The sequence below is a fragment of the Bos taurus genome, chromosome 23 (genome assembly GCF_002263795.3).
Source record: "Bos taurus isolate L1 Dominette 01449 registration number 42190680 breed Hereford chromosome 23, ARS-UCD2.0, whole genome shotgun sequence".
Classification (NCBI taxonomy): Eukaryota; Metazoa; Chordata; class Mammalia; order Artiodactyla; family Bovidae; genus Bos; species Bos taurus.
In genome coordinates this window covers 50,064,335-50,081,715 of record NC_037350.1, presented here as the reverse complement: position 1 = coordinate 50,081,715, position 17,381 = coordinate 50,064,335, and the positions used below count along the sequence as shown (strand labels likewise).

Sequence of the window (17,381 nt, the reverse complement as noted above, 5' to 3'; positions counted from 1 at the left end):
TAAAACATGACCAACAAGGACCTACTGTATAGCACAGGGAAGCTGCATTCAATACTTTGTAGTAGTCTACAATAAAATCTGAAAGTATATATATATAAAACTAGATCATTCTGCTGTACACCTGAAACAGCACTAAATCAACTATAACAAAAAACTATTTTATGACTGATAGAATAAAAAAATACTCGTACCAGTGGTAAGTCTGTTATACCATTTATTGATGATGGAATTACACTGGAAAATAATCATAAAGAACCACCTTGAGTAGAATGGTTTTCTGAGAGACATTCCTTAGAACATGTAAAGACTCAAGTGCGTCAGCAGGGAAGCCCTTGGTTTACTGTGTAGCCATCTCAGCTGGGGCTCTCACAAGCCCCACTCCACAGCACACTCGGGGATTCTGTGCGCGCGCGCGCGCGTGTGTGTGTGTACATGCACATAAGCGTGTGTGTGCACGTACGTGTGTGTGTGTGTACACACGAGCGCAAGTGTGCACGTGTGTGTACACGCACATGAGAGAGTGAATGAGTGAGTGAGTGTGTGTGTGTGCCTGTAATACCTGTATCTCGGAATGAGGAACCATATTTCAGCTGGGCTTCTTGGAATAGATTTGCTCATGCTGAGATGCAGGAAAGAAGAGTCACGTTATTTTTGGTCAGTGGGTGAGCGCTTGTCCTTAGCTATCACTGAAGGTGATAAACAACAGTTCAGCTTCTGAATACAGAACGGTCTGCTCAGCACCACGTCTTTTCGGTAAAGTTTCTTTCTGGTCCTTGGTGCCTGAGTCTCTTCCCTGTGACTGTCAGGAAGAGACAGAGGTATGGGTGAAATTGGGGTAGGAGACTTTGGTGGCGGACATCTGGCTGAGATCGTTTTAACTAGCAGCTGAGTCATCTGGACAGGAGTGGGCTTGATTGTGAGTTCTTGGCATGGGTTTAAAATGGAGATTTTGGGATTCTTAAAGTCATCGTGAACTACAGTGACCTGTTTTGGGGTGGCTGGGGTTTTCAGAGCTGGTCTAGAACTCCACTTGTATTTGCCAGCACAGTTCCAGTTCCACTTGGGAGCACTGTGTTCAGGCTTGTAAGAACCAGAACTGTTTTTAATTTTCTCATGACTTTTCTCTACACAAGCCATTTGAAGCCCCACAGGGTCAGGAGGTTTGGGCTGTCTCATTTTGGAGACAGCTTTGGAGGAAGGGGGTTGTTCGGTGGCGACTGGGGCACAGAAGGAGGTCTGGAGTCTGGGCCTTTCTCTCTGAATGGTCAGGTGCTGAAGTCTCTCCATGTCCAGCAAACGAGCCATCAGTGGCTCCAGCGAGCTGTCTGGCGTCTCCACTGTCATTTTCCAACTGTCAGATTTTGAGAGGGCTAATTTGTGCAAGTCCAAAGTACTGAAAGGAGGGGGAAGAAAATCAGGATATGGAAATACTTCATTCAGTTCCTCTGTGAAAGGTTCTTCAACATTTTCTACTGTTTCTGGCTTTAAGTGCAGGTCCATCTTTTTAAAATAGCTGAGTAAAGTATCGTTTGCTTTTTCATTTTCTGATAAATCGCTTTCATCTGTTAAATTTTCCTCCACACTGCTATTTCCATACTTCAGATTCCAGTTTGGAGCAGTTAAAAGTTCTCCACTGTTGTTTTCTAGAGTTGAGCATAAATTAATATGAGGCTCACTCCTGTCCTTGAAAGAGTCTCCATCAGCATATGGACGGCAGAGACTTGGTGGTGCCTGCAGTGCAGGGTGGGAGCCAACTCGCTTGTCCACTGATGCACCTGTCAGTGGGTTCACACCGAAGAGCCTCATGGGATTATTGGTCTCATTACAGCCAGTTTCCAGTGGAGATATTTTGAAATCCCTTAAAAAATGATTTATATAATGAATGGTTGGTTGCCTAGAATTAAAACGCTATTAAAATAATAAGAAAGCTTTATCAAAGACTAATGTTTAGCCCCCAATGGCATGTATATCTATCTGTAACAGAACATGTTAATTTTCAAATACGCTCTAACTATATACAACTATCTATGTTTTTAAAAGTATAGATTCAAATAATAAGTGGGCAGTCCTTTGTACATGCATAGGTGACTAGACCATTCTACCTAGAAATGGCTGCCTGGCTCCGAATGACCAGGAGGCTACGTGTGGCTGATCGCAGCCACTCGCCTATGAATATACCACATGTGTAACTACAATGTCTGAGGAGGAGGCTCTCCACCTCAAACTGAAATTACACTGAAACGTTTATTGACCCAGAATTAGACAAAAGGAAACTCAAAGAGTGTAGTCAGGTTACTTAGGAAAGGCTTCTACTTGGGCCACTGTGGTTTTTAAAAATTAGTCTAACCAAAAAAGGAAGCAAAACAATGTCTAGCTATAAACAAAAATTATCCCAGATACAGTCTATAGCAATTTCCATCTGATGGTACACTTTCATTTTAGGGGTAATACTTCTAGGTATTATATTCAAATGAAAACTGCAAAAAAGCCAGGCCATAGAATACTGAATTCACAGTTAGTATGTTTTATACACTTACTAGAAATACTGCCATGGAAAGATTTGATGCATTAATTGACATATATACAGTTCCAGTATCTTCTTGCTTCTTTTAAAGCCAACTTACACTAAAGTCAACAAGGTAGTCTTGAGGGGTTTACAAAAATACAGAAAATGGTAAAAATCTATTCATTTAGCTAAGCATTAGGTTTAATGACTTGCCTCTGAAAAATCACAGGAAAATCACCTTAAATCTATACCTGATAGCATAATCCATGTAGCAAAAAAAAAAAAAGAGAGAGAGCATGGAATCTCAATATGGAAGACTGTGGCTGGACCCGTTTGCCACCAGCGAACAAAGTGGAAATTATCCACCCTGGAGGTGGTCTGAGAGGTGAGACAATTACACCAACGCACTCTGCAAACCAAACACGTAAGCTGTCATGGCTTTTACTCTCTTTGTTGACACTGAGGAGAAACATCTCATTAGCATAATGTTTCCCTGCCCCCAAGCTTCCAACTCTGCACCATCGCCAGGCCTCGCCAGCACCCGCAGTGAACACCCATCAACTCTGTAGTCCTCCCAACAGCCCACGAGATCGGCGGTTTCATTTTCTCCCTTGGACGGATCAGGGATCCCAGGGCCAGGCAGGCTGAGGTCACACATCCCGGAAGCAGAGGAGCTGGGGTTAAGCCGGGCGGAGGGTCCGCGCCCGTGGCCCCAGCCACTGCCCTCTCCTGACTCCATCCGCGTCCTCTTGCTTCACCTGACCTCATCCTGCGAGCTCCTGCCCGTAAAAGCAGCCTTCCCCCACCCCCCATCAGCACCATCCGCCCGGACACGAATCCCTACAACCGCCTTCACGCCTCCGATCTGCCCTCAGCTTCAGCACGAGGAGGGCCGCGCCCCGAGCGCACAGAGAACCTCCGCGGAGGGCACGGCGGCTGCTGGGGAAACGCCCGACGGTCAGAACGGGGAGCAGAGAGCAGCCCAGCTCAGCAACCTCCGCAGACGACGCAGGACGGACAGTGACCAACGGCGGCGCTGCGTCCACGGAAGCGTCCCCGGCACTTTGACCTGCGATGTGGAGACGCCTTCCAGCTGGGTCTCACGCACACCGAAGAACCAAAAAGGAAGAATTCGGACCCCAGAGAGGGTCTGAAGCCAGGAACGGGGTCTGCGAGCGCGAGCCGAGCTCTCACATCCGGCTCAGCCTTCCACTGCTGGTCTCCTGCCCCCTGTCCTCACCTATGGAACAGACACGATGCCAGCAGACCTCCCAACGGGACTGTCGTGCGGCTTCAGAGCGAACACAGGGACGAGATGCAAACCGTCGTTGGCACGTGAATTACTCCTTTCCCGTCGGGGCTCCTTTTCCTTTGGACGAGACGTCCAGCCCCTCCGCGGCGAGGGGCTTCCCCACACGCTCGGCCACTCCCTTTCTCAGGGCTTCCCCAGGATTTGCACACAGTCCTTTTTGCTTCTGGTTGTTTTTTGGCCTCCTACTTCAACTGAGGAGCTAATTCATCTGTAGCTATCTTTATCTCACCGAGTTAGGGGTTGACAGTCACACTTGCTCACCTGAGCTCTGTGGTGCTTGCTTCGCTCAGAGGGTAACTCCACAGCTGGAAGAGCCCTTGTTTACTATTCTGAGAAGAGAAAAACCACGGACGTTTTAGTAATGGCATGCCTTTTTAAAAATAATAAAATATTTTCAGAGTGTGATGGATAGAACCCCACCTGTGTTCTCTGGGGCACGAACTCTGAGAAAGTGAGCTCCAGCAGCAGCTGCTCTGCTGGAATTTCCAGGTGGTTCTATAAAGGGGCAGAAGACATTTAAACACCCAGCATCTCTACTCCCGACTCTCGTTCTAAGAATGTACAGTTCTTGTTCTAACCAAGCAATATATGCTAGAATCTGACAGTTCGCCCTCATATACATTTTGGTCTGTACTGACCTCAGTAGGAATAGTATAATCAATTTATAAAAATCAACTAAACAATGTTAACTAGTAAGACTTGACTGTCATTAAAATTGTCTTCATTAACAGCTCATGGTTCTACAGTGTAGTGATTAGCACATCCGTTTTACATGCAGAAGGTCCTGGGTCCGACCCCCAGTGGAACCAGCTGAGAAGACCTATATCTTTAGACCTCCCTGGTGACTCAGACGGTAAAGCATCTGTCTACAATGTGGGAGGCCCAGGTTCGATCCCTGGGATGGGAAGATCCCCTGGAGAAGGAAATGGCAATCCACTCCAGTACTATTGCCTGGAAAATCCCATGGACAGAGGAGCCTGGTAGGCTACAGTCCACGGGGTCGCAAAAAGTCAGACAAGACTGAGCAAATTCACTTTCACTTTATTTTATTAACAGTTAACTGTTTTACATTTTGATCAATAAAAGCAAATGAAAGACTAACTCTTTCACGACTTCAAAATACAACCGTTTCAACTGACTTAATGCATCTCAAGATCGAGACCACCTCCCTTTTGGCAGGCACCCCACTCCAGTACTCTTGCCTGGAAAATCCCATGGGAGGAGGAGCCTGGTGGGCTGCAGTCCATGGGGATCGCTAAGAGTCAGACACGACTGAGTGACTTCACTTTCACTTTCCACTTTCATGCATTGGAGAAGGAAATGGCAACCCACTCCAGTGTTCTTGCCTGGAGAATCCCAGGGACGGGGCAGCCTGGTGGGCTGCCATCTCTGGGGTCACACAGAGTCAGACATGACTGAAGTGACTTAGCAGCAGCAGCAGCAGAACATATTATATTTATTACAACGTTAATTTCCATGTATAATATTGTTATATTGAAAAAAGCAATATAATAAGGTATTCACTTAATGACCTATTTGGAGCTTTGTAAAACAGTAAGCAAAAGCACTGACTTGACTTATTTGAAGAACTCCATAGAAATAAAATTTAAAGTTTAACTTAGAGGAAAGAAACTTTCTTTAAGGAACATACAGTGTCATGTTAATGTGCTGTGAATTATTTAAAACCAAATATTTATCCTTACCTTGTTAATTTTGCCTGAAAGAATGTGTACAGAAAAAAAATGACAATTAATAGTTACATAAAACTGGTGATACTCAAAACAAGCCCCCTTTAACATGAGTGGTTGTTCCTGTTACAGATCGGGGTGTAAGTTTCTGTACATTTATAAATATAAGCGGACACATCAGGGGTCTCTTACCACCTGTGGCGCTGTCCCTCCCAGGTGGGGGGCTTTTATTTTCAGGAGCAGGCACTTCTGCATCCAAATTCCAGTGAGACAAGTTCTAAAACAATATTTGTTTCAGGATAAACTTAATGTAAGAAAATGTTACAAGCCCAAGTACATGATTTTATAGGTCCTTTGGGTAAAATATGACAAAAGGCACCAAGTTCTATGACCCCCCACCTCCACCCCATACGGACACTCAGCATTTCTGAGGAGCGGGAAACGTTCACCTTAAACTGTTATCAGCTGGATAAGACCTCAGGAAATTGAAAGGCTTTTACAAGAATTGATGGCTTCATTTTGAAACTGATTTTAAAAATATGATAAAGTGTCCAGTTCAGTGTGTCCTGGGCACACGAGGGCTCATCCACTAGATTTTATGTATCTGAGTACCGGATCTGAGAGTCTATGAAAGTCTTTCCATCAACAGAACAAAATTCTCTGACCCTCACATACTCAACACTGACTAGCCCACATCTCATTCCAGACTCCAGATGTTGAAAAACATGCAGGGAATTTTTTTTTTTTTTAAGGCAAGACACGAATAAGGAAAGGTACAATATCTCCTGAGGACCCACGTTCCAGACACTGCTGAGCGCTGCGGGGAAAGCATGGGTGTGTGCAGGGGAGGGTTGCAGTAATTCATCCTAGAAAAGAGAAAGTGAAGAGGTGGACAGTTTACTTTTAAAAAAACTGATATTTGAGGGCTTCCCTGATGGCTCAGTGGTGAAGAATCTGCCCGCTAATGCAGGAGACATGGGTTCAATCCCTGATACTGGACGATCCCACATGGAGCAGCTAAGCCCACGCAGCTCAATTGCTGAACCTGTGCTCCGGAGCCTGTAAACTGGAACCACTGCAGCTGCGCGTCCAGAGCCCGGCTCTGCGACAGGGGGCCACAGCCCTGCGAGGAGAGCAGCGCCACTCGCCCCAGCTAGACAAAGCCTGCAGGCAGCGGCAGAGACCGAGGACAGCCAAACCAAGTAAATAAATAAAAATTGTAAAAGTAATATTTGAGGGATGAACTCAGCAGCTTTGTTACCTCAAATGAGAAAACCCTTTATAAACTAAACTTTAAACAACATTCACACCAATGAAATGTTAGGTAGTATTAGGTCATCATCACTGCACTAAGGAGAAAGAGGGACACACCAGCTTAAATACAGGATTAAATACAGGATGAGAATTTAACTGATCCACAAGGAAGTTACCTCCTGGCAGGAAGGAGAGCTGGCCTTTGGAATGTGGGCCTTGGTTTATCTTTTCCTAGAGGCTTTTGTTTACAAAAAAAAGTTAATAAAATTCTTTGTTCTTTGAGAGAACGTGCTTTGGATCTAGTCTCCTCATGAGAATCACCAGGGGTGCTCTTTAAAAATAACAGTTGAGGGCTTCCCTGGTGGTCTAGTGGTTAAGAATCTGCCTGCCAAGGCAGGGGGCACCAGTTTGGTCCTCAGCTGGGGAAGGTTCCACAGGCTGCGGAGCAACTAAGCCAGAGCGTCGCAGCTGAGCCCGAGCCGTAGAGCCCACAAGCTGCAACTCCCACAGCTAGGCCCGGGGCTCCGCAAGCAGAGAAGCCACCACGGTGAGACGCCCGCACACCGCAACCAGAGCAAGCCCCGCAGCCAGAGCAAGCCCGCGTCCGGCAAGGAAGACCCAGCACGGCCGGGGGGAAAAAAAAAACTGTAAATACATGCAATTTAAAAAAAACAAAAAAGTTGAAAAATACAGATGCTGATTAAGCAGGATGAGGCCAGACACTTGTATTTTTAGAGCCTCCTGACAGATTCTCAGGCTTCTCTCTGCTCTGTAATCCTGGTTCCCTAAGGTGCAAAACAACCCGTGAGAGGAACAGCCCTACAGTAACAAGATAAAGGGCAGCGGATGAAAACTGCGCCGCCGAGATCACAACACGAGAGGAAGCGAAGCCACCCACTGAGATCACAGCATGAGGAAGCGAAGTCACCAGGTAAGGAAGGCCGTCGCCCACGCCACATGGGCCATCGCCCACGACATCTGCCACATTGTAAACTCCCTACAGGGGGGAACTGGGCGCTCCTACTTGATATCCACCTGCCTTGCCAATGTTTTTCACAGAAAACGTGTAAGGATATTAAACAGGTGAGCACGGTCGATGAATCAAGGGTCAATGAATCATGTTTCATGAAATCCCATTGCAATCAGAAATGTTTGGAGATTTGCAGAGAAGCTGGTTAATTTGTCCTTTGTTAAAGGACATAAAAATGTTCAGGACAGTCTACTCAGTACTCTGTAATAAGATAAACGGGAAAAGAAGTTGAAAAAAGCGTGGATATCTGTATGACTGAACCTCCCTAGGAGAAGGCAATGGCACCCCACTCCAGTACTCTTGCCTGGAAAATCCCATGGACGGAGGAGCCTGGTAGGCTGCAGTCCATGGAATCCCGAAGAGTCGGACAGGACTGAGCTACTTCACTTTGACTTTTCACTTTCATGCACTGGAGGAGGAAATGGCAACCCACTCCAGTGTTCTTGCCTGGAGAATCCCAGGGACGGGGAGCCTGGTGGGCTGCCGTCTATGGGGTCGCACAGAGTCGGACATGACTGAAGCGACTTAGCAGCAGCAGCAGAACCTCCCTGAGCTGTGCACCTCAAACTAAGACAACCTTGCCGACCACCTAAACTCCAATATAAAATTTAAAAACTTTTTAAAGAGAACTTTTTCCGTCTGGTCTTGCAAATGCACCGAGAGGTGGAGTGCAAACTGCTCCCAGAGACCAGCAGGGCCCGCGGGGGCACCTTGCAGAGGCGCTGACCGCAGCGGGTGGGTGGGGAGGGGATGCTGCGCCCGCGCCCGGTCCGCTGCACCTACCTCCCAGGGGACGGCCGCGGCCGGGCCGGGGCCACGGCTCTCACCGGTTTTTCTGCCCATCTTGCTCCTCGGTTTCCTGGGAATCCTGCACAGGTGTGGGACAGCACACGGAGGGTGAGGCCCGCGGTTGAGGCAGAGAGAGCGTCCAGAGGTTAAGAAAACGCTTTAGAAGAGGAGAAACTGGCCTGAGGGCAGGCCGGCTCACAAGAGGGGGTTAACTGGGAACCCAGGCCAGCCAGCCAAAGGGAGGGGGGCCACAGAAAAGAGAAAACGGGAAGACCTAAGTGACAGAAGACGGGCGCGAAGGTCTGAAGCGAGAAGGGAGCCACTATCAGATCGGAAGGTTAAAACACAAACTAGACATCTGGTGAATCGTCTGGAATTAAGACACAGGGTCGTGCAGTCTGCTTTTCAGCATTTAAGCCAGGGGCCCCGTTGGAAAGCAGGATCCACCTTCCGCACGGGCAGGGCAGATCCCCCGCGCCCCACCCCGCCAAGGGCCTCAGATCCGCCGAAAGGCCTGTTTGCCACCCCAAACGACCCTGGTCCCGGGCCACCGCCGCTCGAGGCAGAGCCTGCGGGCGCAGCAAGCGTCACGACTTTGCCGAGGCAGATTAAGGCGCGAGTTCGGACCCGCTGCAAAAACGCAGACAGACGGCAGCTACCGCGGAGAGCAGGGCGCTCGCCGGGCGGCTCCGGGAGGGACGCCGCTCGGGGACGCTCGGCGCCCGGGGAGCCGCCAGGCGGGGGCGACGGGGCGGACCGGGGGAGGCGCGCCGGGAGGGGGGGGCCCGACCTCCTAACGGGGGCGGGAGGGGAGAGAAGAGGGGGCGTCCGGCTGGCCCAGCCGCCTCTTACCGCTCGGCGCCGCTGGCCCCCGGCTCGTCCCCGGCCGCGTCTCCGCGCGCGCTGCCGCCCGGGCGCCCCAGCCGCTCCGCGCGCCCGGCCTCCGGCTCGGCGGGCCTGCAGGGAGGACAGAGCGCAGCGCCCCGTTGCCCGCCGACCTCCGCCCCGACCTTGACCGCGGCCCCGCCCCTGACCTTGACCCTGACCCCGGCCCCGCTCCGACCTCACCTTCGCGCCGGACCGCGCCCCCTGACCCCTGCCCCCGACCTTGACCCCGGCCCCGCCCCGGCCTCCCGCCGGACCCTGCAGCTGGTCCAGGCTCCATCCTTGACCTTCAGCCCGGCCCCGCCCCCTGACCGCAGATCCGCAGCGTGACCGCGCCCCCAACCCAGGACCCCGACCCTGCGTCCCACCCCGCCCGCGACTCTGCCCCGCCCCGCCAGCCCGCTCCCTCCTTCGAGACCCCGATTTGGGTTTGTAGTAGGATTTGCTTTCAATTCGTTGCTCACCTGTTGCATCAGAGTTACTCATTTAAATTTCTCACTCGCTACCTTTTAAACACCTTGAAGATGAGACCTGGCCTTTCTCTGACTGGCAGAGTGCCTGGCATAACAGACAGTCCGTACGTGTTTGGGTTAAATTACCCCCAAAATGACGTTTTTCTGTATGGTGTGGTTACTGTGTTCGGGCATCCTGCCAAACATTTCATAGAGATTAACCAGCGTAATACTCAACAGCCCAGCGAGGGCGGTACTTCTAGAGATTCTTGTTTTATAAATGACTAACCTGGCCTTAAATATTACATTTCCCAACTTATAATTTCTTGAAAAATAGTGACTTGGGTACATGTGGGCGTCCACATATTCCTAGCTAACACTGACCAATGTGTCTAAGTGGGAAGGGTTTTCTGTTCTCCGGCTGGAAGACAGCAATGGTGTGTGTATGTGGACACGCGTGTGTTTCACATGTGAGTGCATGTCACGTGTGTAGCTTATGCAGCCCCCATCCTTGCTTTCTGTTTCTGCTTTTCCTTTAGCTTCAGAACTTGACCTGGTTCCTAATCCCCTCAGGTCCTTCTGGGCTATGGCACCCAGGAATAAGCACATCCTCTAAGATCCTCTCTTTTCCTTGATGGAACATATTCTTAAAAACTCTCCTGTTCTCTCTGTTTGATGATTCTTCCTGTCTCTGGAGACTTTTTGAAGGCTTTGCATCAGCATCAAAACCCTGCCTCCCTTCCTCCAAATTGATAAGGTTTTTAGCATCACATGTTCAACACGGCAGTGACCGCACAGCCCCCGCAGGGTGTTCTGGGAAAGCGAGGGGCCAGGCCTCCTGAGGGGCGGAAGGGCCAAGCCGTGGATGTGGAGGATGCCGGGCAGCAGCCGGGGAGCCCAAGCAGAGCCTGGCTGCAGGCTGGTCTGCCCCCAGTCCAGCCCTGAGAGTCAAGGTGCGGGTTGGACGTGGCTGTTTTCCAGAGCAGCTCAGGTCCTGGGCCAGCCTTCTCAACCAGCCCCAGGCCTCTGCGGGATTCGGTTCTGCCGGTAGCCTTACTTCCAACCCAGTCCTCCTATTAACCCATGAAGCAGGGCCAGGTTGCCTCTGTCTCTTGGCATTGGACAAGCTGTTCGTCAGTCGGGACGGAGCTAGTCTGGGTGGGCAGAAGGGGAGCTCCTCAGGCCACACACCCTGTGGGCCAGGGGCCTTCTCCCCACCTCGGGTTCTCTTGCTGTGGGAAGGTGACACGGACCCTTGACAACTATCTTGGCGAGCGCTCTGACATACATTCCTTCTGGTTGTCCAGGCTTATGGACAAGGTCAGGAACAACAGGGCTTAACTTCTCGTTCTCTGAAGGGAACAGTTCTCTGCATCCGCCTCCGTCTGCTGACACCCTCCGTGGCTCCACACACTCCCTGCCTGCTCCCTTGACTCTCCCAGGCATTGCCAAGCTCGGGCAGGGGCGCGTTCCGCTGAAGGGCCTTGTATTGCCAAGCTCGGGCGGGGCGCGTTCCGCTGAAGGCTCTTGTGCAGTGTAACTATGGACTTGCTTTCAGAAAGTCAGGACCATCTTTTCTCATTCCTAATATGCATTTCTTTGGCCGCAGTGCGTGGCATGCGGGATTTTAGGTCCCTGACCAGGGACTGGACCCATACCCCTGGGGGCGGAAGCCTGGCGCCCGAACCATTGGACCACCAGAGAAGCCCCAATAACATGCATTTTTGCTCTCCACTAAGACTCTATAACAGTGGGAAAGACTCCAGCCCAATTACGGGCAGCTTGCCTTTAGTGTATCCAGGTAACTCGTCTTCCCCTACCCCACCCCCCACCTACCTCCCCGTTTTCCAGCTTCTGCTTTGTCTTTCGGTCAGGGCCAGTTATATTTACCTCCAATTTAGGACTCCATTTCTGTGAGATTTACCTTAGATAGCCTAACTTCCTTGTATTTGTGTAATTCTGCTCTAAGAAATATTCATGGAGTTACTTTCAGTTAGAAGTTGTGTTTTTGTTTTAAAAATTAAGCTGTAACACTTTCCTTCCTTATTTGGGAGGCCCCAGTTTTGTTGTAAGAAATCTTGTTTAAAATCTGTTCCTGGAAGGTGTGTGATAGACACGTGCACGAATATCTTTCCAAACGTAAGATAAGCACGGACATCAGTACGTTCCACACCTGCCTCTGTTGATCCAGTTCTCAATCATATTTCCACCTTTATTTCGATTTTTCTGCAAGATTTGATTTCTGCTACCTGAGTTGCTTTATATGTCTCCCTATCCTCCAGATGCCTGTTCTCCGTAGCTGGGTTTCCTTAGCTTTATATCCCCCACTCACTTTGGATTTTGGTTTGGGGTTGGGGATCAGAACTTACTCTCTGGGTGGCACCGGCACTGAAGAACCTGCCTGCCAGTGCAGGAGACCTAAGAGATACGGGTTCAGTCCCTGGGTCGGGAAGATCCCCTGGAGGAGGAAATGGCAGCCCACGCCAGTATTCTTGCCTGGAGAAACCCATGGACGGAGGAGTCTGGCAGGCTACAGTCCATGGAGTCGCAAACAGTCGGACACACTCAGCAACTTAGCACAGCACTTACACTCTGCTGGCAGGAGAGGTGTGGCGTGGACCCTCCTCCTGGGAGCTGGGGCCTTCCCATCTCAGCTGCTTGGAGCGGAACACTCTCTTCAGCACGCTCTCCTTCAGGAACCTGGAGATGATCCTCTCTCTCTGGACATTACTGAACACCTTGCCCTCGGGAAGCCAGCTGAGCTTGTCACACCCACCATGGAAGAGGGGGAGCGGGAGGAGCTCAGGAGACACGGCAGTCCTCTGTGGGAACAACGACAAAGAAAGGAATTGCCGGTTACCTGGAAGTCAAGAATGGGAGACCAGCCTACCCAAAAGACCAGCGCCCAGTCCTGCAGCAGCTCTGCTGTGGGAGCAATCGCGCTGATAACACCTGCCCCCCGCCGGGGCTGCCAGCCCTTCAGGGCAACTCAGGGCATCACAGTGACCGGAGGAGCAGGGGCAGGCCAAGCGGAAGTCTTCCTGATCCTTTCTTGGGAGAAGATAATACTCGACCCCAGGTTCGGTTTTGAGAGGTAAATGTACCAGTCACCACAGAGCAGAATTGTAAGTAAGAGGGGTTCAGAACAAGGCTCACAGGGGAGGGGTTTGTGTCCTCAACATCAGCACCGCAGGCTGAGAGCGGTTTGGCCACAGTGAAGGTCACGCAGCTACTATACTGAAGGTCACAGCTGGGCTTGGCACCCCGCCTGCCCCGTGAAGACTGTTCACACCCCCCGCCCCCAACAGTGTTCTTGCCACCGCACCATCATCAGAACAAAGGGATGGAATCTGGCTCCTTGAAGAAGATGTACCTGTGGCAGAAAACATTTATTCCTCCAAGAGTTTATTTAAAAATAAAAGGTAATCATCGTGGCCTCCTGATTTCAGCCAAGGTCAGTAAATTTGCTGCAAAGATTCCAACAGTTGTTATTTAGAGCAAAGAGTAAGAATATATGGATCAACTCGCAGACTTCGAGAGCCAGCTAATGGTTGCGGGGTCGGGGGCAGTGTGGTGGGGGGATGGATGGGGGAAGGGATAGTTAGGGAGTCTGAGATCGACATGCACACACCACTATATTTAAAATGGACGGACTTCACTCCGGGTCTGCTGGGAGCCAGCATGGGAGTCCCCACCCATGACAAGGTCATGTGGGAGAGTTCTGGTGGGCAAGGCGAGCCAGAACTCGAGGGGTGCCCCTCTGGACCTGGCTGAGCGTCTACCCCAAAACCAGAGTCTGTCTGTTTTACTGCTTCATGACTTTCACCAACTCCTGTGACAGTCACGGGGGTGGGGTTATCCCCGACACCTTTTCTCTGAAGGAAATCAACTTAGAGCTCTAGCTAATTAGCCTCCTGGGCATAATAAGAGTGTTTCAATCCAAACCCCTCTCTAACTTGGGGTTAGATGGCTCTCTAACTTGCCTGACAGGTTTACCTGGACTCCTACAGCTACAAATATGATTGTTTACAGTCTCCCAACCCTGAGTGGCACAGGAAGCTTAAGATATTCAAATAGTATAGAGCCTCTTGGAGAGTCAGAAATTGTCAGAATAGAACTAGTAGAAGATTTCATTGTTGAGCCAATGCTTGCTGCCAAGTTTCCACATCCTCTGTATTGTATCCTTGGAAGTGTATTAATTAATATAGTTGGTATGTAGAAAAAATAAGTAGTGGCCTTGGTGTTAACAACTTTAGACCCTTAAGGTAATAAATTCTTTCCTTTGTTGTAAACCACTGCACCTCTGCCCTATAGGAATGCAACTTTATCTAACACCTTCAGAGGATGGCACCAAACTTTAAAATAATTACTCTTAGAGAAAATAAGTCTTATGGTTGACAAACCTTTATCAGAGGCATAAAATGTTAACAGGCCTTCTGGCCAGAAGATGATGTAAATTACCTAAACCATTTGTATACGGTAAGTTGGCAGAAAAGAAAGCCTGGTCTCAATAAGGATCAAAGAGTGCTGACTTTTCATGATTTCGCACCCCCTATTATCCTCTATGCGCAACTTAGGGTATATAAGCTCCCTTTGAAAATAAAGCTACTGGCCTTGCTCAACAGGCTTGGTCTCCCCGTGTCGTTCTTTCTCGTCTCCTTTTCTTTCCTTTTGTCTCTACTCTTTCTTCAGGCCAAAGTAATTGGAGCGTGGGGGTACATTGATTTCCCAAGTAAACCAATTATAATTAGGCCTCTGATTCTCTCCACTGACGCTATCCCTTTAATCGTTTAATCGCCGATGCCGTCCTCCTGAGGGAATCCCTGGATCCTACGGGGCTGGACCCCGGGAGGGGTCCAGGGGTTAAGAATCTACCTTGCTGTGCAGGGGACGTGGGCTCAGTCCCTGGTCGGGGAACTAAGATCCTGTGTGCCACAGGGCACGAAGCTCATGTGCCAGCACTACTGAGCCTGCAGGTCACAACAAAAGAGAGGTCTGTGTGCCGCAACCAAACCCAACACAGGCAGAAACAGACACTGTCTTAAAGATACAGTGGGAACCAATAAGGGCCTACTGCACGGCCCGCGGAGCTCTGCTGCATGTGATGCGGCAGCCTGGATGGGGGTGAGCTTTGGGGGAGAACAGATAACGTGTGTGTGTAGGGCTGAGTCCCTTTGCTATCCACCTGAAACCATCACAATAATCTTTGTTAATCATCTATACCCGGATACTAAATAAAACGTTAAAAAGAATATATGGGTCAAATAAAGAAGAGGCTTGTGGTTGCCAAGGGAGAGGGGAGTAAGGGAGGAATGAACTGGAGTTTGGGGTTAGCAGATGTGAGCTGTCATATATAGACGGGGAAACAAAGTCCTCCTGTAAAGTGGAGGGGACTATATTCAACATCCTGTGAAAAACCATAATGGAAAAGAACATGAAAAAGAATGTGTGTATATGTATAACTGAGTCACTGTACAGCAGAAATTAGCACATTATAAATCAACTATACTTCGATAAAAATATAAAAAGAACATATAGGTCAATTTATGTGAACTGGAAAAAATCAATTTTAATAGATCCCTTCCTTGGCCTTTGAATGGCTTAAAACATGGTTTGTTCTTCCCTATTTATGTGAAAGAGGATTTAGAGTAACCCAGTCACATCTGCTTGGAAGAGAGAAACTTCTGGCTTCCAGAATATTCTACCCTCCCCCTTCACCAATTCCTTTCTCTCTCCAAAAGCACCCATGAAATTATGAGACTCACACCCAATCCCAGGGATTCTGGTTACTTCTATACCTATTCAAAAAGTATTTGTATTTAAAGTGCATCTTTCTGTTTACTTTTTAAAGTTGTATTTTTTAAATTTGCACGTTGAAAATTCAGAAGTGGAATTTTGTGTCTCCTGTGCTGGGGACCATGATACCATCATGATTTTCTTATAGTCCTGGCCAAGGGTTTTGAAGTTTGATAAAAAGCTGGCACTCAGGGACTCCCCCTAGCAGTCCAGTGGTTAAAACGCTGCACTTTCAATGCAGGAGGCACGGTTCTACACCTGTTCGGGGAACAAAGATCCCCCATGCTGCGCAGCGCCACCAAAAAATAGGGGAAAAACAAACAAACAAACACTCACAAACACTCCTAGCTTTCACCACCTGAAGTTGAAGTGAAGTTGCTGAGTTGTGTCCAACTCTTTTCGATCCCATGGACTGCAGCCTACCAGGCTCCTCCATCTGTGGAATGTTCCAGGCAAGAGTACTGGAGTGGGCTGCCATTTCCTCCTCCAGGGGATCTTCCTGACCCGGGGATCAAACCCAGGTCTCCCGCATTGTGGGCAGATGCTTTACCCTCAAAGCCACATGGGAAGCCCAGTTTTTACCATGGCTTTCCCTGTTTCTGACCATTTGGCAGTGTCATTGTCCAGCCAGTTCATGGAATAGACCAACTATGGTGAGCCTGGCTCAGTTGGAGCCTGGCCAGGACTACCTATAATAGATTTCATTATTTGCATTTTTGCCCAATTTCTGGGAGTAGTTCTTGGCAACTTCTGTCTTTCTTGGGGGCTGTGCTGTCAGGCGTGGTGGTTTAAGATTATTTAGTATGTCTGCTTTCGTTATTTTATTTCTTTCTTTATTTTTATTGAAGTGTAGGTAATTTGCAATGTTGTATTAGTTTTAAAGGGCTTCCCCAGATGGCACTGTGGCAAAGAACCTGCAGAAGACGTAAGAGATTTGGGTTCCATCCCTGGATCGGGAAGGTCCCCTGGAGGAGGGCAAGGCAACCCACTCCAGTATTCTTGCCTGGAGGATCCCATGGGCAGGGGAGCATACGTGTACATCAATGTGATTCAGTTATACACACATCACACATACACACGCACACATATGCATTCTTTGCTGAGATTCTTTTCCGTTCTGTTGAGAGGTCATTGCAAGCCACCGAGTGCAGTCCTCTGTGCTGCACAGGAGGCCCTTGCTGTTTGCCTGCTTGATCCTCCGTCTGCTTTTGGTCCACGATGGAGAATGGCTTCTCTAGGAAAGCCGGAGCTGAGCATCTTTTGTTTGCTTCCTTTTGTCTCCTCGTGTTAGTCTGGGTAAGAAAATAAGCAGCAGCTGAGCTTCTTACCTGGGTTAATCTGGACATGTCCTCAGCCGTGGACAATGACGCTCTTTCCCCGGTTCTGCTTGGAGACCTCGCTGCTGTAGCCACACTCCCCGGGGCCGGGTTGGTCTGCAGATCCTTAATTAGATTCACACAAGGTGCTCGCCTTCCACTGGGGGCCAGATGGGAACATACCACTGATGTGCGCACACCAGCTCCCCCTCCTGTAGGAAAGCACCCTGCCTTCCTTAGGTATCGTCCATGTCTGGACAGGAAACAGGTTTCTGCCTAAAATCCCCGTCAGACCCTGGATATTCGTGAAAGGTGAACTTCCTCTGGTTGGGAGGCGCGAGGCGCTCAGGGTT

General features: G+C 49.4%; 1 protein-coding gene across 1 annotated transcript; it reads right to left on the bottom strand.

Moving 5' to 3' along the window:
• Positions 1-197: 197 nt before the first annotated feature.
• FAM217A (family with sequence similarity 217 member A) lies at positions 198-17,375 on the bottom strand. Its single transcript, XM_015460017.3, has 9 exons — positions 17,041-17,375; positions 12,506-12,738; positions 9,432-9,536; positions 8,574-8,658; positions 5,699-5,783; positions 5,522-5,535; positions 4,239-4,313; positions 4,080-4,147; positions 198-1,858 (listed from the first exon to the last, which is right to left on the bottom strand). The coding sequence occupies exons 1-9, from the start codon at positions 17,056-17,058 to the stop codon at positions 646-648; spliced, it is 1,896 nt and encodes a 631-aa protein (XP_015315503.3). The 5' UTR covers positions 17,059-17,375; the 3' UTR covers positions 198-645.
• Between the last annotated feature and the right edge of the window lie 6 nt (positions 17,376-17,381).